General features: G+C 50.2%; 1 protein-coding gene across 1 annotated transcript in view; it reads left to right on the forward strand.

The window, feature by feature from the left end:
• Nucleotides 1-3,788, forward strand: part of DDRGK1 (DDRGK domain containing 1) — a 42,340-nt gene extending 38,552 nt beyond the window's left edge. The window contains exons 8-9 of the mRNA XM_030492230.2: nt 579-627; nt 2,243-3,788. Of these exons, the coding sequence (XP_030348090.1) occupies nt 579-627; nt 2,243-2,415 (222 nt within the window). The 3' untranslated portion in view covers nt 2,416-3,788. The remainder of the gene's footprint in view (nt 1-578; nt 628-2,242) is intronic.
• The last annotated feature ends 18,481 nt before the right edge of the window (nt 3,789-22,269 follow it).

Here is a 22,269-nt window from a genome sequence, read left to right on the forward strand (position 1 = left end):
TTGAAATCTAAGCTATAATCTGCTTCTGCAGTCACATGAATACAAGAAAGAGAGAGAGGCAGAACTGTGGAAACCAAGGCTTACATACTAGCTTAAGGTGTAATGGATCTGCTTGCTTGGAGTAACTATAGAGTTAATGCAGCAATATATTCAACAAGTTGTTGCTTTGGGTTGGTGAAAGAGGTTTCCTCTTTAACAGAGGAGGGAAAAATATAAAAAGCTCTGGAATATATCAAGTGTATTCAGGTTTGCATTGGCACTATACAGCCTTTCCCTGGGAAGATTGCTATAACCACCATCAGTTCCTTGAATCAGCCAGTTAACCTAGCAATAAAAGTCTCTCTTTTGGGGGTAAAGAAGCCATTTGAACACCCCAAACTGCAGAAGCTTACTTCATCCTTCTAAAACCAAAGGGCTTATTGCATCTGTCTGTGTGGAAATACTCATGTGTATCCTTCAGTGAAGTTTTTAACACTGAGGAATTAAATCTAAGTCTCCACCTGTGGTTTATCTGAACATGTGAAATGTTTTCTGCCTCCCTCTTGATCCGTTTGTTATTCCTTTTCTTTTCTGGACAGGATGCAATTAACAGAATCCAGGACCTGATGGCAGATGGCACTCTAACAGGTGACAGCCAAAACAAAAAGGGGACTTGATGGTAGCTGGTGAATAGATGGTGCAGAGAACTCCTTCACTATGGTAGAGAGAAGTTTCCGGTGTAATTTCTGGTTAAAACTATAAAGGATCCTAGCAGGACTTGAAGAGGGCCTACAAGAAACCTGGAGAGGGGCTTTGGACAAGGGCCTGTAGGGACAGGCCAAGGGGAATGGCTTTAACCTGCCAGAGGGGAGATTGAGATGAGCTCTGAGGCAGAAGCTCTTCCCTGTGAGGGTGCTGAGGCGCTGGCACAGACTTTTCCCAGAGAAGCTGTGGCTGCCCCATCCCTGGCAGTGTTCAAGGCCAGGTTGGACACAGGGGCTTGGAGCAACCTGCTCTAGTGGAAGGTGTCCCTGCCCAGGGCAGGGGGTTGGAGCTGGAGGAGCTTTAAGGTCCCTTCCAACACAAACCATGCTGTGATTCTATGATTTTTATTATCCCCGCTTAACTCCTGTTTAAAGCACAGTGGGACATGATTGCTCCTCAGGTACATTGTACAGAGGCGGAGGGTGAATGTCCCCAACAGTTCAGGAACCAGCAGAAGACTTCTGTGCATTGGCTGAGCCCTGCTGAAGGCCTGCAGGGTTGCAAAGCCAGCTGCAAATGATCTCTTCTGAAACCTGAATTTGAAAGAATCCCTTGGATGTTTTGGGGTACTTTGCCAGCCTGTTTCAAAGGTGCTGTGCCTAAAGCCAGGACTGGGGTAGGGCACGCTGTGGGAGAGCAAACATCCCAGAGCACTCCAGGATGCTGCAGTAAGTGAAGTGCTTGCTCCATGTACCCACACAATCAAAGTTGGAATGTAAGCAGAGACTGAGCCTGTGGGCAGCTCTCTGTCTGCACAAGTCTGGTTTATTGCTGGGCAGTCCTTTTGTTTCCAAGGATGAAGTCAGAGAAGGTGCCAACACAAACATTTATTGACCTGATAGTGTGGTCGTGGCTGGGAATCAACTGTCTGAGTGGGTGCATGCGGCTACCCATTCAAATGACCTAAAAGTGCTCTGAATCAAAACATAAGGATGTGTACTGTCCTGTCTGTGTCTGGGGCCTCAAAGGCACGCAGTGAGTCTCTCTATCTTGCATGTGATCCTGTAATGCATTAAGAACAGGGAGATCTGTTCTCACTCTTTATGGTGCAACTGAAATCAGGGAATTGAGCTTCATTCCCTTTTAGAGAGCAGGTTGGAATGGCTGAGCTGGGCTCCACAGGGGCTCTGAAGCACCTCCTGGACCCTCTTGCTCTCTGCCTTTCTCCACCAGCTGCCTGGGTGCAGAACATCACCACGAAGACTATTGCCTGAAGTAGCTGCTGTGGTACTTCCAAATAGCTGTGTACAATAAAAAGCATGTGTTACTCTGAACACAGTCTTACCAAGGCACTTGCCTATTGTCATAGCCCTGCTCAAAGACCCAGCAGTAGAGAGGAGATAAAAGCCTGGCTGCTGGCACGTTGTTCTGCCTGCCCTAGATATGAAATGCAGCCTCAGCAGTTTGAATGTCCCTTCCAAAAGACGTGACTGATGTCAGTGGGGAAGGGAGAGGAGCCGAAGTGCTGACTTCAAGGTCCTTTCTTTTCCCCCTGTAGGTGTGATTGATGACAGAGGAAAGTTCATCTACATCACTCCAGAGGAGATGGCTGCCGTGGCCCAGTACATCAAACAACGAGGACGAGTCTCCATCGCAGAGCTGGCCCAAGCAAGCAATTCCCTCATCAACCTCCAGCCCGACAGCAGAGCCACTGCTCCAACCCTGGCATGAAATCCTGGTGTGAGAAAGTTACAGCAAGTGTTTACCCTTATGATGAACAAGCCACGTAATTAAAACCAAGCAAGAACCTCTCTCGTCCAGTCATGGTGCTTTGCTGCAAGAGTTGATGGAAAGGTTTGCTTTTCATTCTGTTAGAGCTGCTATAAAATAGGACAGTCATTTGTACAACAGAGGCTTGCCAAGAACTAGGGCTAAAACACTGGTTCATCTGTACCTCAGGAATATCAGTAAATTATACACAGTTATCTTGGCAGTCTCATGTGCCTATACCCAAACTTCTTATTGTTTCCACATTCTGATGTCTGCACCAGTTATATTTGATTCTGATTGCATTCAGAATCCTCCAGGCTTGCTCTGCACTTACAGCTGCATAACTTTGTGGCAATGACACCTACAACCCAGAGTAATAGGTGTGTAGGGGGGAGGCTTGATTTTTGTCTTCTGCATCAACGTTGGAAGGATAAAGAGAAAATGCTGTGAGTGTCTTTGTTCTTACTGAAATGCATACTGGATCTCTAGAAGGAGCACTTGCTGTTGTGAGAACTCCCAGAGGTTCTTTCAGAAAGCCTTTGCTGTATAAATACATTTTTGCTTGGTTTATGTAGTATAAAAGCTTTGCTCACAACCAAGCTGCGTTATTTCTCTGTAGCCAAGAGACAGAAACACCTCCAGGGAAGAGCTTAACTCACCTCATTGCTTGTCCAGGCCACTTCTGCTCATACCAACCAGCCTCTGATGATTCATCCTTTGAAGTAAGTGGGTCTGAGCCCCCTCCCCATGGAGTTTGTGTTCTGGATGTTTGGGTGTTTCTAAATAGAACTCAGGCCGTATGAGTCATGCAATTAAGGTTACAAATTAATGATTATTAATATATTAATTGTAGGGGTCAGTATAGCTCCTGCATAAGAATATTTATTTTTTAATAGCCTAATTAATGCCTTGTTAATTCTCCTTCCTGAAGTCAACAGAATCGACGTGGTTATACAGTAATTGGGGAGGGCACCAGGGGCTTGTTTCGTCTTTGCCAGATTTAGGGATAACATGAGCAGACTGAAAGCTGCATCATCACTGAGCTGAGATAGCAATAAAACAATGGAAGGAAGAGCATTTCCTTTGTAATCTCTGCACTGCTGCTGCATGGGGTGCTGTGCAGGAGTGCAGAGTTGTGGTGCAGCACCACATGTTGAGGTGCAGGATTGGTACGTTGTTGCTGTGCTGCACAAGAGCCAGCAGAGAGGTGACTTGAGATTCGAGGTTTGTCAAGCCTTTTTTGTTATTCAAAAATGGATTTTAACCTGATTTTTTAATTCTGTCTTAAAACTATTCTTGTAATAAAATAAACAATATGGGAAGAGTTGCAGAGATTTGTGTTAGAGATGGTGTTTTCAATGTCTTAAAGGATTTTATGAGATGGAGCCAGCTAGCAATGTCATAGCCTGCAATGTGGTGGTCAAAGAGCAGAGGTTCTACATTAAATCCACAGAAATCACTCCAAAGTACATTCAGTTTCTATGCACATAACAAATAACACCACATTCACTGTAGTGGAAGCTTCCTTCTGCTCTCCACCAGCAAAACCAGCCCACTGCTTGAGCAGGGGCCAGCTCTTTGTCAAGAATGGAGCATGCCATGTCCTTCCACACTCTCTTCTGTCTTAGCTCAGACAAGGTTTGTGTCTTGTAGAGCAAAAATAACTCAGATGGTTTCACTATTGGAGTTTCACAGAGTAGTGCCAAAGCCAAAAGGGTTGTTTTCCATTTGTGCTAAAAAGTTGTGGCTGCCCCATCCCTGGCAGTGTTCAAGGCCAGGTTGGACACAGGGGCTTGGAGCAACCTGCTCTAGTGGAAGGTGTCCCTGTCCATGGCAGGGGTTGGAACTGGATGGGCTTTAACGTCCCTTCCAACCCAAACCAGCCTGGGGTTCCTCATTTTTGCCAGTGAGTGTTACTGGTTTACAACCAAGAACCAGGCTCAGTGGTCAGCTAAACTCTACCCAGGCTCTTCACTTAAGGGTTCAAGTCCCTCATCAAAATTACCTTTGGACAAGGACACCTACTCCCCCTCCCTGTCTTTGTTAGAGGCAGGATGGTTTCAGTGTTTTAATTCCTGCTGCTTTGTCCAATCTGATTTTATCATTTTAAAAGAGATGGAATATCCCCCTATTACTTGGCTTAAAGAAATCCCTGTTTTCTGTTAAACTTTGCCCATTGATATGGGCATTGATATTTGCATTGATAAATGCATTATGCAGCAGTTATCACTGTGTTCTTCCTCTGAACTAGCACAGGAGCTCCCAGATTGTAGATAGAAGGAATAATAAGAATAATCAAGAGCTCATTTGAGTGAGCTTGGCCTAATTTTGCTATTCCACCCAAAGGCAAAGGCCAGAAAAACTGAGATTGAAAACCTAGTTTTCCTATGACACAAGGTGAGATCTCAGCAAGGAAAACTCCAGCTTCTTTTTCAGGGGAAGAATTAGTCTATGGGAAGCATTTAGAGGTTACAAATGTAAAAGCACCAAACATCACAGCTTTTCAATGTATTTGTGTGTGATAGGAGCTTTTTTTATCTTCACCTTCTTCACCCTTCATAGAATCCCAGAGTGGTTTAGGTTGAAGGGACCTTAAAGCTCATCCAGCTCCAACCCCTGCCACGGGCAGGGACACCTTCCACTAGAGCACGTTGCTCCAAGCCCCTGTGTCCAACCTGGCCTTGAACACTGCCAGGGATGGGGCAGCCACAGCTTCTCTGGGCACCCTGTGCCAGCGCCTCAGCACCCTCACAGGGAAGAACTGTTTCCTAACAAGGCTTCTTGGTTTGGTGGTGGGATGGAGGAACAGCTCCAGATTTATTTGTTGACCAGTAACCCAATTAATTTCCCTTTTGAAAGATCTGCACTTATCTGACACCAGATAACCCCTGATGTAACTCATCTCCTTTTGAAAGCACCTGCACAGCTGTTTGATGTTCTCCAAAGTGCTGAGCTTGCACATAACATCAAGCAAGGCAAACAAGCTTCTGCTGACTGCATCCCAAATGGTTAAAGGACCGGCCTGGCCTGCCCCATCAAAAGGGGAGGCTGCAAACAAAACCAGCCCTTAAGAGGAGCTCCAGGGAAGAGCCAGTTTTGGAGATGGATTGTTATTTGGAGGTCATTTAGGCTGTGCTCAGGGCTGCTCAGTGAGGATCTGGTCCAGAATTCCCTTTCTTCCTTTCAGACCATTTTAGGGGCCTGAAGTTTGATGAACATGACCTAAAAGCAGGATCAAAATGCTTAAAGAGAGGATTACTCTGTATGCTCAGTGTCAAATCAGACGTGAAGTGTAGGATGGACGAGCATCTCCTCCTAGAACATCTCCTGGTCAGGTGGACCCAGGCTCACTGCAATGACAGAGAGTTTGGGTTTGTCTCAGAGGAAAACCTCTGCCAGCACCAAATTAAGGTCATGGGATGGAGCAGAACAACGGCCTCGTTTCAGCCTGGCAAGGGACTGAGGAATGAGGAGCGCTGGTACCACAGTCACGTTGCGCTGCACGGTGCAGGGCACGGTGCCCTGGTTGTGCTGGTACCTTTGGACAGCATTCCAGAGCAGAAGAGCTGGGAACATTGTGTTACTTATGTCCTTTCTCCTGCTAGGAAGATGCTCCTCTGGGCTGTTGTGTGTGAGCTTCTCATGTGTTGATAAGGTCTTTGGGAAGGGGAGATTGAGGTCGCCAAGGGGGAGCAGTGGGAATCATGGAGGGAAGGCTCTGAGCAAGGAAAGGGGCTGTGGTGGAACAACCACTGCAGAAAGGATTGCAGGAGGTGCTGCTGGAGCTAAGCAGGCAGCCCAAATAATGCAAGCGTCTCTCATCTGCTCCAGCACAAAGTCAGCTCCAGGCTGGAATGAGGATATCCCAAGGGAGCATAGCAGCTCCTGAGAACAGCTTTCACTGGGTGATGACCACCCAGCACAGAGTGAGGGTACCCCCACTGAAAATCATGTCATACTGCAATGATTTGGGCCATTAGAAGCTGTGGCTGCCCCATCCCTGGCAGTGTTCAAGGCCAGGTTGGACACAGGGGCTTGGAGCAAGCTGCTCTAGTGGAAGGTGTCCCTGCCCATGGCAGGGAGTTGGAACTGGATGAGCTTTAAGCTCCCTTCCAACCCAAACCATTCTACGATCAGCACAAGCAGTCCCGTGTTTCAGCTCTGGTCACTTTGTCCCTATAACAATCAGCTATAGGACTCCAGGCTGCATCTCCCATCAGCTGCCCCACAGTGGCACCCACGTTGGGTCCCTGCCATGGAAGATCCTGGTCCATGACTCTCCTCACCTTCGCTACAAGGGAGCCATCCACAGCCTGAGGTTTCCACCCGGATGGAAGTAGCCACTCTGGGGTCTCTGCTCAATGTGGGCTTCCTGCTTCCAAGCAAGATGAGAGCAAACTGCAATCTGCAGCAGAGCTACAGCTCTTGGTCGTAACAGTGAGGAGCAACGACCAGCTGCAGCTCTTAACACGTCCCACGTTCATTGTCTTGTGCTTCCTCCATGCACACAGCTAAACCTCACACCCATCCCTTCCATCTGCCTCATTTACACACCACCCTGTACTACTGAGAGTCTTGCTGCCACTTCCATTAGTGCATTAAGGACCAGGAGTAAATGGTTCAGGGCTTCCTCCTCCAAGAGCCATTCTCCATCCTTGAGCTGACCTCACCAACCCTTCAGCATCCTCCCACAGAGCCCCGTCAGCAGAGTAAGTGCCCAAAGCTCCCTAGGATGAAGTTAACCAAGGACAAACCTGAGGCCAAAATACCAGATGAGCAGGTTTGGGTGTGTGGAAGGTGTCCCTGCCCATGGCAGTGGTTGGAACTGAATGATCTTAAGGTCCCTTCCAACCCAAACCATGCTATGATTCTATGGGGTCATGGCTGTTTGAATCGTTCATGGTTTATTTGGCATTCTGATGTTGAGGTGATGCTCTGCAAGCTTCCGGCCATAAGAGGTGGCAAGAGATGAGTGTTGCTGTGGTCCAACCGGCACGGTACCCATGTCCCTGGGCTAAGCTCAGCCCTGAACATCTCCCCAGCTCCTCTCAAGCCACCCCACGCCATCCAGGCCTCCTCCAGGAGATGGCAGCAGCACATCTCGCATCCCCCCCGTGCAGCATTTCTATGGCAACCGCAGTGAAGCATCCCCCAGAGCTTGGAGGGCGACCACAAGGTTAGGAAAAGCCATTGCTTCCCCCCTAAACAGCCCATCTCCCACCTTCCCAGGGCTGGGGAAAGGTGGGAAGAGGCTGCCTGGAGCTTTGCTCCTTGCCCTGCGCCGCAATGGAGGAATTGAGGTGAAAACCAGTTGAATTAGCCAAGGTTACTGAGCTTGCTTTTGCTGCTTCTCCCTCTCTGGAGACATTCCAAACCCACCTGGATGCGTTCCTGTGTAACCTGCTTTAGGTGGCCCTGACTTGGCAGGGGGTTGGACTGGATGATCTCTGCAGGTCCCTTCCAACCCTGATGATGCTGGGATCCTTTTAGCAGGAGGGAAAAGCTATTACAACACTTGCACAGCTCCTGCATGTACCAAGCAGGGGGAAATGGCAGCATTGACAGAGTGTTTGCAGCAGCATCAAGTGAGCCTGATGCCATCGGCAAGGAAATACTTGTGAGCTTAGATCCCTTCCTGCTGCTCCTTCTCGGCTCCCTGCTTCTCAGTGTGCTACTACCCAAACTAAGCTGCTTAGCACATGTGCTGTAATCCATCTCCAGGCCTGTGGCAGGAGCAGCACCGGGAGCTCATTAGCAGGCACTAATACGCATGTTAACAGCATCCAGCTCCTGCAGCAGGAAAATCATTACAGTTGCTGTTGTATACATGCAATTAGGCACCACGGAGCATTGAGTGGCCACTGGGGACCTGTCCCTCGTGTGTGGCTAATGCCACTCATGTGAGGGGTGGCTTACAGGCAGGTCATGCAGCAGAGATCGTGGGACCCAGCTCAGACCTGCTCTGAAGAGCTACAAGGAAGGGGTTTGTTTTGGCATGAACACGCCTTGGAGGCAGGGAGTAGCTCAAAGAGTTGTTCAAGGAGGTGTTTGGAAAGGGATTTATACAAAGGTTTCAAGGCTGCTTTGCTAATGTTTTACATTTGGATGCTCAATGTGATGCTTTCAAAGCTCTTCATCAAATGTAGTCCCCTCAGTGCTGGTGAGGATAAGACAGCAACCAAACTTAGAATCATAGAATCATGGAATGGTTTCTGTTGGAAAGGACCTTAAGATCATGCAGTTCCAAGCCCCTGCCACGGGCAGGGACACCTTCCACTAGAGCAGGTTGCTCCAAGCCCCTGTATCCAACCTGGCCTTGAACACTGCCAGGGATGGGGCAGCCACAGCTTCTCTGGGCACCCTGTGCCAGCGCCACAGCACCCTCACAGGGAAGAGCTTCTGCCTTAGATCCAACCTGAACTTCCCCTAAGTTTGAACCCATAAACTTGTTCTCCACGTTGTTTGTGGACTCGTAAGCTGAGCCCTGGAGCTGGTTCATCCTTCTCCTTCCAACAGGGAGCAGGAGTGAAGCCGGTCCTGCCCCATCACTGCTCTCTAGTTGCTAGACCTTTCCCTTTGGGCCTGTAGCCCCTGCAAGAGGTGCTGAGCGTGCTGGTGTCACCCTGCTAGGACCTGACACAGCACAACCAGACATTTCCCTTGTGTTGTTCTGGCTGATGGAGTGCTGTGGTTTCAAGTCCCAGCTACGGACTGACACAGCAGATATGGCTCCATAGAAAAACAAACAGCCCTGGGATCCTTAGGTATCTGCCAGATGGCTCCTACTCGTGTATACTTTCAGGTTTCATCTCCATAAGGATTACACCCACTTTCCCTTTGGAAGTTGCCTGTTTGAGCATTGGGCACATGCCACCTGATTTCAGCTTGTAATGTTAACAGCTCTGATGGGCTGCAGCTTTTATCAGCTCAGCAGTCTGTGATGCGCAGGCTACATCCCAAAGGGATGGAGAGCCTGGAGCTGGGTGGGATGGCACAGAGGTAGGGCAGGGGCTTCAGATGGTGCCCAGCTCCATAGGACATGGACAAGGTGAGCACAAAAGGCCCATGGGTGACAGCTCTGCTCAACCATCAGGCAAGTTGGTGGTGATGAGGCAGGTCCAAGCTGTGAAGTCAGCCCCCAGGTCAGGGCCAAAGGGTCCATGGCCACGCATGGACATGGCTATGGCTAAGCTGGACACCAGCGCTCCTCCTTAGAAGCTTGGGCAGGGAATGGGAGCCCAGGGCTGAGCTGGAATGGCAGGGTGCCTGTCAAACACAGCCCATGGGATCCATTGACCCACTGGAAACCATTGCTCATCCTCCATTGTGGTGAATGGAAAAGCTAAGGACTGAAGCCCATTCCCACATCTCTGACCACAGGAGCACATCTCATCTCAGAGACCTCATGGAACAGCAGGCACTTGGCACAGGTCAGGTCTTGCTTGGTCATTCCCAGAGCTGCTGCATGTCTTTGTTCTCTTTTCCTTGCCTGATTTCCCTGCTGTGATTACTTGCCTGAGTGGCAGAAGGGATTCACATGGAGTTAGCAGAAGTCTATTCACATGCAGTCCTCCTAGAGAGCTGCCACTCACAGCACACCAAGATATTCTGGGTAAATATAAATAGAATAAAGCTCGAATACAAAGTGAACTGCTTCTGCAGACAGCAGAAAGCACCAGTGATGTCTGCAAAGTGTGCGGGTATCCTCTGCTCGAAGGTTCCTTATACCATCAAATGTCATAGTCTGTCCAAAGCAGCATCAGAAATGGCTCGTGGATGAACTTCATTTCTAAGCTATGATGAGCTGCACCAAATGTCCAGGTCAACCCAGCTACTTCCAAGGAGCAAGATCCTGTTCTTGAAACCCACCCAAGTGTTAACCTCAGCTTTTCAGACCAAAGAGAACCTTAAACATTGGAAGCATCCCTGAAGTGTTCCCTTTGCCTCTTGGATCTTCTCTTTGTGTTAGAGAGCAGAAAAGAAGGCATCCCAACACAGAAACACACACCTCATAGCCTCATGTAATTCTGTAATGAGAATGTGGTGGGGCACTGCACACTTCACATAGCAAGGATTCATCCATAACAAGGACCAAGACCTTGTAGACTATAGGAACTAGAGAACATCCTTCTCAAACCTTCCTTCCAAGCCCAGACCTCAGTCTAGCCCAGACAGTGATCTTGGACATTGCAGAAACATGCAACCAAGGCAGACTGACCTTCTCCAAAGGACTTTACTCATGCAAGGAGTCCTTTTGCTCTCCCAGTCAATAAGCAGTGTTATCTGCAGCTCCACAGGGAACATCAGATTTTCAGCCTGATGGCATCTGTATGAGCCCAGGTCTGAAAGTGGCAGCACAAGGAGTTTTGCTTCCTCTGCAAGACTTAACACTGGCTGTTGGGAAACAGATCCCTCTGCTCCAATACTGGGTGTTGAGGTTAGGATGACTTGTCAGGATGGGAATGACCTGTGCTACCACAGAGTCCAAGAGGTTCATCAGGTAGAGGAGGGATCCTTCAGCATCTCTGGCAGCGGGTCAAGATGGGATGTCAGCAGGGCAGACCCAAGGGAAGGAAAGAGGAGGAACTCAGAATTCAGGTGCATTTGAAACGAAGGCTGTGCTGGAGCCTGAAATGCATCTGCTTCGTAGAATAATAGGATCCCAGACTGGTTTGAGTTGAAGGGAGCTTAAAACTCACCCAGTTCCAACCCCCTGCCACAGGCAGGGACACCTTCCACTAGAGCAGGTTGCTCCAAGCCCCTGTGTCCAACCTGGCCTTGAACACTGCCAGGGATGGGGCAGCCACAGCTTCTCTGGGCACCCTGTGCCAGCGCCTCAGCACCCTCACAGGGAAGAGCTTCTGCCTTATTTTCAACCTGAACTTCCCTGTTTCAGTTTGAACCCATCACCCCTTGTCCTATCACTACAGTCCCTGATGAAAAGTCCCTTTCCAGCATCCTTGTAGCCCCCTTCAGACACTGGAAGCTGCTCTGAGGTATCCACGCAGCTTCTCTTCTCCAGGCTGAACAGCCCCAATGTTCTCAGCCTCTCTTCCTCTCCACCTTCCCAGGAGAGCGTCTGGGTTTGAAGCAGCTTGGAAAACATCCTGGCCCAGATTCAGGCAGCCTGTTAAGATCCACAGTCCCAGCGGGAGCTGGAGGCTCCCGGAGGCTGTTTGGATCATGGAGCCGGAGCCAGCCCTGGGGAAAGGCTGTGGGGTCCCACCAGATCCTGGGAGGTAACAGGGTCTTCCCGGTCTGAAGGACACCATCAGCACACCCCCTCCATGCCCGCCCAGCCCTGCTGGCTGCTGTCACACCATGTCCTTAGGTTTGCAGGGCATGTGAGCTCACTTGCTGAGATGAGCCAAACAACACGAGCTGTGTAAGTCAATTCCAGCTTTGCTTTGACATTTGCCTGAGGAGGCTTCGGATGCTCTGCAGAATGCGGATCCATGGCAAAGCATCAACCCCATCCTCCGGTCCCCTGCCCTGGGAGGCATCTCCACCTGCATCCCCTCCATCGGTGGCACCTGAACTGGTTGTCATAGAAACCAGGGAGCTGCCTGTCTCCTCATGTCCTGCCTGCCAGGGTGTGATGCTCTGCTCCCTCCAGCAGCAGCTATTTGTGGTCCAAGGTACCACTGCGGTTTTCCAGTGCATTTGGGAATGGAGAAGCCTAGATCCATTTCCAGATCCGTTCCCAGATCCATCCCATGTGGCTGGGAGCAAGCTACCAGCTGGAATGCTGCTATAATTAATGGGAAGGGAGGGCAGATTTGGGTTACGCTGAAGTATTTCACCAGCCATAGGTTCCCATTTCTGCCGTATCAAGATGGGCTTGTTCCCATCTGCACATTTGGAAGCTGGTGGAGATACGAATGAGCAGAGCCAGCTTCAGCCCCCGCCAAACTTTGCAGGGAAGCCTTTCATTCAAAAGAAAAAGGAAGAAAATCCACCCCTTTTGCCCCCCCCTTATCAAAATGTTTTTAATAAAACTATTGACTACAGTTCGTCTCAGGATGGGTCGATGCTGTTGGACAAAACCCCTCAGCCTCGCGTTTCTGGTATGGCAACAGTTTTGGTTTTCATTCTGAACTGTTTTTTCTGGGAAACCTTGTTCTGAAATGATGGTAACGTGAAAATGAGGCCGAGGAGCCTGTTGGAAGACAGCGATCACCCATCACTCAGAGCATCAGCTTTTGTCCCTCATCCCTTGCCAAGACCCCAGGGAAAGGCTCTGCTCAGGTTTGTGGACACTTCGAGGGACGGTGACTCCAGCCCTGCCCTGGGCAGCCTGTTCCAATGCCTGAGCACCCTTTGGGGAAGGAATTGTTCCTCAGCTCCATCTAAACCTCCCCTGGGGCAGCTTGAGGCCATTTCCTCTTGTCCCATCCCTTGTTCCTTGGGAGCAGAGACCAGCCCCCTCCTGGCTCCATCCTCCTGTCAGGCAGTTGCAGAGAGCGAGAAGGTCCCCCCTGAGCCTTCTCTTCTCCAGACTAAACCCCCCCCCAGGTCCCTCAGCCGTTCCTCATCACACTTGTGCTCCAGGCCCTGCACCAGCTCCGGGGCCCTTCTCTGGCCCCGCTCCAGCACCTCAATGTCTCTCTTGGAGTGAGGGGCCAGAACTGAACACAAGATTCGAGGTGCAAATGGGACCTTGTTCTGCCTCCACCCACTGCTCCTCCATGGGCCTCTACCCAGGGGAGTGTTTTCTGCTAACACAGATGCTCATCACACATCATGTTGTGTCTAATGAGGACTCATGACACAGTGAATCAGCCTCATGGCTGGTCAATGATTCCATCTAAGGCCAGGTGTCAGCAGATGGGTGCCAGCTCCACACACATGCAGTCAAGCTGCTCTTAGCATTAACATCACCCTCAACAGGCTCTGAGAAGGGTGAAACCAGCAGCAGGAGTGCCTGCTCCTCAACCTGCCTGCCTGGACCCTCTCCCCCATCTCCTCTCACCATCCAAGAGCTGGTTGCTGATACTTCTGAGGTCCTTTTATTGGAGGTTGAGTCCGTGTTCCACCAAGCAGGACCTCATTCTCACTCCTGATCCTTCCTCCATCCAGGCAACAAAAGGCAGGAGCCTTTTGACTCATCCCCACCAGGCACTGAGGCCAAGAACATGCATGGGAGCATCCAGAAGGTCATGGGAAGCCTCCACGTGAAAATGGGATCCGGTAACAAAGCAGCAAAAGGGGATGATGAATGAGACCAGATTTCACAGGACACTCCAAAGCAGCTGCTGGCTTGGAAATGAAACTGATCTGGATGTCTTAAAGAGGGCTGGAACCAAAAAGGAGGAAGAGATCCACCCTTTTAAATGAGCTGAAGCTGAAGCCCGAAAGAGGATTAACAGAGGGGTTTTGATAGTATCAAAAGGTGGTGGGAGGTGTCATCTCCTCCATTGAGACCATTGGCAGTAACAGGACATCTTAGGAAGCTTTAGGACACAAACCTTCCTGTTTAGCTGCAGAAACGGAAATCTTTCTTCATGGCCTTGTCTGAAAGAGGCTTTTTTGGCTCTGCTTTAGTAACAAGCTGAAACTCCATGTGGAAAGCAAACACCTCCTCCCAAGGATTTACTTCTCTTCCTGGGGAGGAAACTCCATCACTTCCCATCAAAGCTGGTTGGGCAGGTCGCTTGCAGTGCCTTACTCTGTAACAAGGGAAACTGAGGCACGGAGCAGAGCACATCAGGATCTGACAGATGCTTACAGTGACCTTCCCAGGACAACCTGCCCTGTGCTGAGATGGCCCCAAAGGGAAATGAAGGCAACCTCTGACATCTAAACCAGTGTAATTGATTTTCTATCATACAGGCTCTCTACTGGCCATGCATGGTCAAGTCTCTGCTCTCCACCTCATATAAAAGGTGCTGGCTGCTTTATTTCCTGATGCCAGACCTCCTGAAGTCATGGAATCGCACATTTCCCTTTTAGGAAGGAAGATTTGTGGGTCAGAGGGAAAAAATAACCTATCTCAGCTCTTATTTATCACCTCTCTCTATAACTCACCACTCTCTGAATGACAAACAGCACTTGGTGGGCTGGACCCACCAGAGGTGTTTTCTGGTCCAGCTGTGCTGGGTTTCCATGCAGATCTCCCTACCTCTGTCCAACCCCACTTCTATTTATGAGTGTCAATGGGATCCAGATGAAGTCGAGATGCTTGTTGCTGTTCTGCCAAATCAAACAGAGATGTGATGCAATGGCCGTGGCTGAGGGTTGCACAAACTTTCCAGCCGGAGGAATCGTGTCCATAAAGCATGGAACAAAAGCAGTCAGCACAGAGGGCAGGCTCAGGGCGTCTCTCTTGGAGCAGGGCTCTGGGACAGGCTGCAGCACACGTTGTTCTGGCTCCCTTCAGTGAACTTTGCTAACATCCCATCAGGATTTGCTATTGGGGGTGCTTGCGTTGACCTGCTCCTTCTCTCAGGCTCCAGCCTTGGAGGATGTGGTGCCTCGTCGGTGCATTGCTAAGGAGGGATGGTGGGATGAGCTGGAGCCAGTTCTCTCCCACAACTGTCTCCCTGTTCTTCCTCCAGATCCAGCAGATAATGTTCTTGGCTGGGAGGAGCAGGTCAGGATCACCCAAGTGAGCAGCTCTCCTGGATACCAGAGTGAGGAAGATCCTGGGGGAACTTTACCCAAAAAAGGGCTCAAATCTCAATAGAGCAGCTACATACGTGACCATGTGCCCTGTATACCCTACAAGAGTGGACAAACTGGGGCAGACCTGTTCATCCTATAGACCATCCATCCTATGGACCATCCAGCTAACGGTCTGTCTAGCACAGTATCCAACTTTGAGAGCAGGGAGAAAAGAAGAAGGGAAAAGATCAGGCAACATGGAATGATTCCCTTCCAGCTTCCAACAACTCCAAATTCAAGCAATTCCTTAGGCAGAGGTGGGATCTTTGGCTGGAAAAGCCTTTTTGGGATGATCAGGTGCTGAACTTTTAGGATCTACATAAAAGTTCTGCATTTGTCACATCCTGCAGCAATAATTACCTATTTGCGTCTGGGAGAATATTCCATGTGCAGGCAATGCCCATTCAATTAAGTGTCCCACACTCCTCTTCACGGCCCTGGGGGATGGATGGGCAAGCCTCTGCACACCTTCACAGTGGTTCAGGTGGATCCTCACATGTGGAAACACTGCACCAGGAACTGCCCAAGTCTTTCCATGTCCAGCGTCTTCCTGCTTGGCAAGGGATGGGGTGAACCAAGGCGAGCTCCAGCATCTCAGACCAAGATAGGTCCTTCAAAGGAAGTTTTAGGAAGCTTTTGTGATCTTTGTGATGCCTGGACTGTGCCAAGGAAACACGGGAGCTCTCCCATGCACTTGCAGTCTGATTTACCCCTGACACAGGCACAGCCAGGAGCTGGGGGCACAGCAATGGGCTGAGACAGGGTATTTTCAATGCCATCTGCCATTCTGCAGCTTCTCCAGCCCCGTTTCTGACCCTTGTTCCCCCACACCAGTGCCACAGCAGTGGCTCCAAGGGCTCAGCTTGGAGGCAGCTTTTCCCTTTGTGATGCTAAACACCTCGGAAGGAATAATCACATTATATCCACACAATTGCATGAAGCATCCCATCGAGATTCATCCCTTTCTGAAGGGCACTGAATTACTCAGACTGGCAAAACACCCCTTTGGGTTTTGAATAGAGAGATGGGAGGACAGGTTTGACCACCTTTGGTTGCCTCTCTTGAGTCCTTCTGCATCTTCTCACCTGGTTTCCACCAGTGACAACATGACAGTGCTCTTTTCCATCTCCTTCACCTCTTGCTACTGTGGTTTTTAGGTGCTGCACCCCATCCTAATCCCTCTGCCCTATACCCTGAGCAATAGGTCGTCCTTCTCCCCCCATATGGAGGGTGATCCCTGCACGCAGCCCCTGTGCTGGTGCACAACAAGTAGGAAACAGATGCTTCCCGGCTGCTGGAGCATCCCGCTCCCGGGGCTTATGCAATTAGCCCATGAATCAGCAGCACATCTGGGCGCCCGATGAGGCTGCACAGTCACATTTTCCCCTCTATCCCATGTGGATGAGCTCTTAAGCCCCTGGAAGGCAGCGGGCCAGCCCGGTCTGGCTGCTTGGCTGGGAAGCATCAGGGAGAGGAAGCTGGGTTGGCTTGTCTTGTTGCAGGGGAAATACTAAATACAGCCATTAAAAACTATGCTGTGCCCCTTGTCCCGTGTCTGCTTGATCCAGGGGTGAGGAATCAGGTTTGCTTTCTGCAGACAGTCTTCAGATTCCCCCCACACTGACTGTGGGTATGAAGCAGAGACATGGAGCCTCCTCTCTTGCTCTTCCTGGCTCCAGGCTGTGAAGCAGAGGGTTCCTGCTGAGCTCAGCCCCATAGCACAGAGCTTGGTGTCCTGGAGGGCTGGGATTTAATGGAGCCAAGTCAGACCCATGGCAGCACAGCATGTGAAAGCCAACAGCAAGGTTTTCCCAAGCACATGGTGAGAAGAAGGAGCTGGGAGGCTGGGGATGGAGATGGGGAGGATGGGGATGGAGAAGGGGAGGATGGGGATGGAGAAATGGAGGCTGGGGATGGAGATGGGGAGGCTGGGGATGGAAAAAGGGAGTCTGGGATGGAGAAATGGAGGCTGGGGATGGAGATGGGGAGGCTGGGGATGGAGAAAGCAAGGCTGGGGTTGATACAGGTTGGTATGGATATGATAATGGAGAAAGGGAGGCTGGGAATAGAGATGGGGAGGCTGGGCATGGAGAAACATCGAATCATAGAATAGTTAGAGTTGGAAAGGACCCTGAGAAGGGACAGCCTTGCTTTCGTTTTAGCCATGAGGAGGTGACACCAGGCTGAACAAGCACCTTTCCCCCTCAGCCATTGGGTACATTCCCCCAGCCCATCACCCATATCTGCAAGCCACACGAGTCCCTGTCCCAGGATCTCTCCTGCCCTCCAACCCCACACAGCCCCATCCAAGGGGTGATTCTTCACCAGCAAGTGTCTTTATTAGCCCTGATGCACCAGGTCCCATTTACCGCTTCCCCCATCACACCCCCAAGCTCCAGGACCCCACAAACAGCCTCACCCCAAGCTAGAGGGATGGATATGGGGAGCGTGGTACTGGGACCATGGGAGCAGCTCCTGGGGTGATGCTGGCTCAGTCCTGGTGCTGTGGGAGCGGGAGCTGCCGTCTCCCAGCTCTGCACAGTTAAGTGTCACTCCACATCACCATCACCCTGCTCGGAGAAGGGATCGGCCACAAGCAGACAGGACCCGAGGCAGGAGAAGGATGTGGGAAGAGCATCCCTTCCCCCATCACCCTGCTCCTTCCCTCAGCGCTTTCCCAGGCCCAAAATCCAGACCTTTCCCAGGATGCAGAAGGAAAGGCAGGCAGGGAAGGGGGGGAGGAAGGTGTTTTCCAGCTGAAACAAAGCCTGAGGGGCTCCTTGGTTAGCCGTTCCCCTCCTGTATGTCATTTCTTCTCCTGCCTCCTTGTTTCCCCTCCAAACGAATCTGAGATCTGCAAAATCAAGACATCTCACCCAGAAGGAAAAAGGAGCGTGTGGATCTGATGCTGTCACAACCCAACCAGCCCCTTCTGCAGGAAAAACTGCTTTTCTGTGGAAAAATGGGAAAGAAACAGGCTGGGGAGTTGTGTGCTCAAACCAAGCGCTGGGGCCTTCAGGTTGTGCATCCCAGAAGTGAATATCTGGTCCTTTCCTCTGCCAAGAGGCATCACTGAGCCCAAATTGGGCCCTTGGACCTCCCCCCAGCAGGATCTGGCCCCCATAAAGTATTGCATATGGGCCACCATGTGCATCCTTCACCTTCAGTCATATCCTGAGGCCACCATGCCCACGGGTGACGGAGGGAAGGGGATACTGGTGGGACACTTCCATGCTCCCATTTGATCTCATTATTAATAATTAATAAATGATTGATCCAACATGGCTCAGCCACCACCATCATCCTATCCCTAAAACCATGTCCTGGGAATGAGAAGGAGGGAAAGAAGGAGGCAGAATGTCTCCATCCAGCCTGGGTCATGGTCTGTCCTGATTTTTCCATGCAGAGCAGCCGATGCCATTTCCAGGTTATTATATTTGAAAGCATTACCCTCCAAATTCAGCAGCAGGCACACAGAGAGTAGACCTTATGCACAGAGCAGAGAGCTTAGTGTTGGTCTCATTAACCATCAAATCACAATAAGCAAGTGAGTTTTGTTCTCCTCATTGCAATGAGACCCACACGTAGCACCCAAACTATCAAATCACTGCTAATTCCCATTAATAATTCAATTGCAATTGTTATATATATTCTATATATATACATAATATATAATTGACCATCTCTAACGCTGTGCTCACCCCTCCCATGGCTCTCTGACCCCTCAGAGCCATCATGGCAAGTCAAAGCACCCTGGATCTCTTGCTGGAAGTGCTGAGGGTGGGAGTGTTGCCCTGGCTGGTGCTGGGGAGTCACTGGTGCTGTGTTCACACCCCATCAAGCAGGCTGCTGCTGGCATTTCTGTCTCACCAGTCAGCAGATCAGGTTCTAGAATGATCCGTTATATATTTCAGACCTTTACTGACTGATGGAGTGTTTTTAGGGTGAAACCACACCAGTGCAAAAGGCTTTGCTAAAGCCTGATGGGCTCCGCGTGGCCGCTGGGCAGACGGGGCTGTCACAGCCAGCACCACTCAGCTGACCATTGGGCAACATGTTTTTACAGCTGAAACCAGCTAAAAACAGCTCCAGCCAAGACAATTCAGACAAGACCTCACAAGACCTCGGCCTTTGCCTTGCTAAAACAGGAGCAGTTGAAGCTGTGGCTGCCCCATCCCTGGCAGTGTTCAAGGCCAGGTTGGATACAGGGGCTTGGAGCAACCTGCTCTAGTGGAAGGTGTCCCTGCCCGTGGCAGGGGGTTGGAGCTGGATGAGCTTTAAGCTCCCTTCCAACCCAAACCAGCCTGGGATTCTATGATTAAGAGCAGCATCTGTGCAAGTCCTGTATCCTCCTGCATCTGCAACGGTCCATCGCACCCTCCCTGCTCTCTAACCAGAAGAAGCTGCTCTTGGAGGCCACTAGAGCTCCACCTTCCTCTTGCTCCTCCAAAGGATACAGGCAACAAACCATTAATATGTATCATGCTGGTATAAGATCTTTGCCAACTGAACCCCTATCTGAGCTAAGCAGTAATGCTAAGCAACAAAGCTCTGGGTTTCTTTCTTTTCCAACTCCCTTTGACTATTATTAGTTGTATTCCTTTAATCACTATCACCAGATCTGTTGCACAGTGGGGTAAATGCTCACCCAGCTTCTAGAGAATGGAGCTCAGACATGATGTGTGCCCTCACATGTCTCTGCAAAGAAGAGCCTCAGGCTACTGGATCAGAGGATGGCCAGAGTAGGGATGGCTGGGCAGGGAAAGCAGGAATGTTTCCTCTCAGAGCTGGATTGAAGGAGGATAAATCACTGCATGAAGTGTGAGGTAATGGCAAGAAGAAGGTTTTCTGAGCTTGTCACTTGGAAACATATGGCTGCCGCTGAGCTCTCAGGCTTATTTAGGATTTAGGGACTATTTGATCTGCTTTAATCCAGATGTTCAGCTCATCATATAATGAGATCCCACCAGAGGAACCGTATTGTGATTTCTTCCAGATAGCCAAGCCCCGCAAATGGCAATGAGGAGAAGGAGCAGCTTCATCAAGGCTGAGCATCCCAGGAGGGGGAAGGTGAGCTGGGGGGCCTCATGGCTTTCCACCGGGATCAGACCAACACACTGGTCCTTCTGTCATCCTATCCAAGGTGCCAGAAATTCTAAATCTGAAATATCATCTTTTGAAGTTTTCATTCTAAAATGTGAAAATTTTATCTTAAAGCACAGAAATCCTGAAGGATTTCACCAAAGTTTGGCAGTGCTTCTGTCCAGTCTCCTTTTCCCTGTGCCGTGGGCTTTCTGTCAGGATAGAAGCACCATTCTCCTTATTTCAGCACAGGGATTGACCACTCCAACCTTCTCCTGCATCACTCCATTACGGGCATCAAAAGAGAAGAGCAACTGTGAATTGCAGAGCAATGGGAAGGAAGGTGGGAAGCACCAGCAATGCACCCTGAAGTGATGATACAACAGGGAGAGTGGCTGTACACAACAGATACTCCAGGTTGTCCCATCCTCAGGTTCATGTTGGGATCATTGGACCATGCTTGGAAAGCTGTGGTGGACAGGATGGGATATGTTAAAGATCACTTCACCTGAATTTTGGTCTATGCGCACATGTCAGCTCCCACGATAGTGTAGGGAGATGGAGGTGGGTCTAGGGCTGGAGCCAGCTGCCTGTTCATATTGCCATTGGAGAAGTGCTAAGTGCTTCCCAGGAGAAATGACGGTTCTTTTGGAACGCTGAACTCCTCTGTCTTCCAAGCTGGCTCGTGCTCCCCAGTAGTTGGCAAAACCACATCCCATGCTATCAGAGCAGCTCCAAAATCCCACTGTCAGCACTGCAAGATTTATGTCGAGATCTGAAAGTTAAGCAAGATTAAAGAAAGGCTTTTCCCAGGCTCAGCACTGATTCTGGCCAGGTCTGAGGCTGAAACAATGAGCCAAGAGAGGAGGTGAAGCTGCCCAAGGTGATGGCCTGGCGCAGGAGCTGTGTGCATTTGGACACTGGATGATGGAGGTGATGAATGTGTCCTGCCTGCATCCGTCCATCCCGCCTTCTGCTTCCTGCTGTGCTGCCTCATCTTCTGCTTCATCTCCAAACCTCCTTGGGAGGACAAACTGTACAGAAACATCCAAATGACTCCATTAGACGTGCCAGCACTCAGCGTCCAGCCCTCCATCAGCTGCAGGAAAGCACATCTGGCATCTCTCCACATCAGTCACCGCATCTGTTATAGAGCATCTTTAACGTGGAAGCACGCAGGAAAGGAGGTGACTGCAGAGGACTTGGTGTGGAGAAGCAACAAAGGGTGGTAGCATCTACCTACACCTCTGAAGGGTTGTGCCAGGCAGCCCTTTGCTGCATGGAAGCAGTTTGGGTCCTTCTGGACAGCCCATGCTGAGACAGGATGGGGCTGGCTTCCCTGGGGTGGTGCCCCAGGACTGGCTATCTCTTTGGAGATGCAGGAGCTGCACCTCATGGAGGTGGTTTGCTTTAATAGAGCCTTGCAAATAAACAACCCAAAGTATTTCCACCAGACGCAGGCTGGCCATGAGCATTCATCAGTTTTAATTGGGCTGCTTTCTGAGCACATAGAATCATACAATGGTTTGGGTTGGAAAGGACGTTAAGATCATCTAGTTCCAACCCCCTGCCATAGGCAGGGACACCTCACACTAGACCATGTCTCCCAAGACTGTCCAATCTGACCTTGCACATCTAAGGGCTTAATGGTTTCACTGCATGAAAGATCACAGATGGGTTTTCTTCTGCATTGTGGAGACACCCCAGCATTCAGTGTCTTTCCTACTGTGGTGATGTTGGAACTGCAGCCCAGCTCTGGGCACAGCCAAGGCAAAGCTAAAGCAATGCCCTTGTCCTGCCTGGCTGTGATCCCTGTTTCCTCTGCAATATTCCTACCGAAGGCTCCTTCCCCCACCTCCTCACTGCACAGTCATTGAGCTCTCCATGAATCTTCCCGAGCACAGGGCTCTTAGAACAAAAATGCATATCTTGACATTTAATTAAAGAGATGAGAGCGGTTCATGGGGGATGCAGAGCGCACAGCACCGGCCAGGAGAGCCGTTAGCAACGTGCCCTTGATGGAGCCTGGACCAGCTGGATTAGAAACCCATTTCCATTCAGATGCTGAGG

This window comes from Strigops habroptila, chromosome 7 (genome assembly GCF_004027225.2).
Source record: "Strigops habroptila isolate Jane chromosome 7, bStrHab1.2.pri, whole genome shotgun sequence".
Taxonomy (NCBI): Eukaryota; Metazoa; Chordata; class Aves; order Psittaciformes; family Psittacidae; genus Strigops; species Strigops habroptila.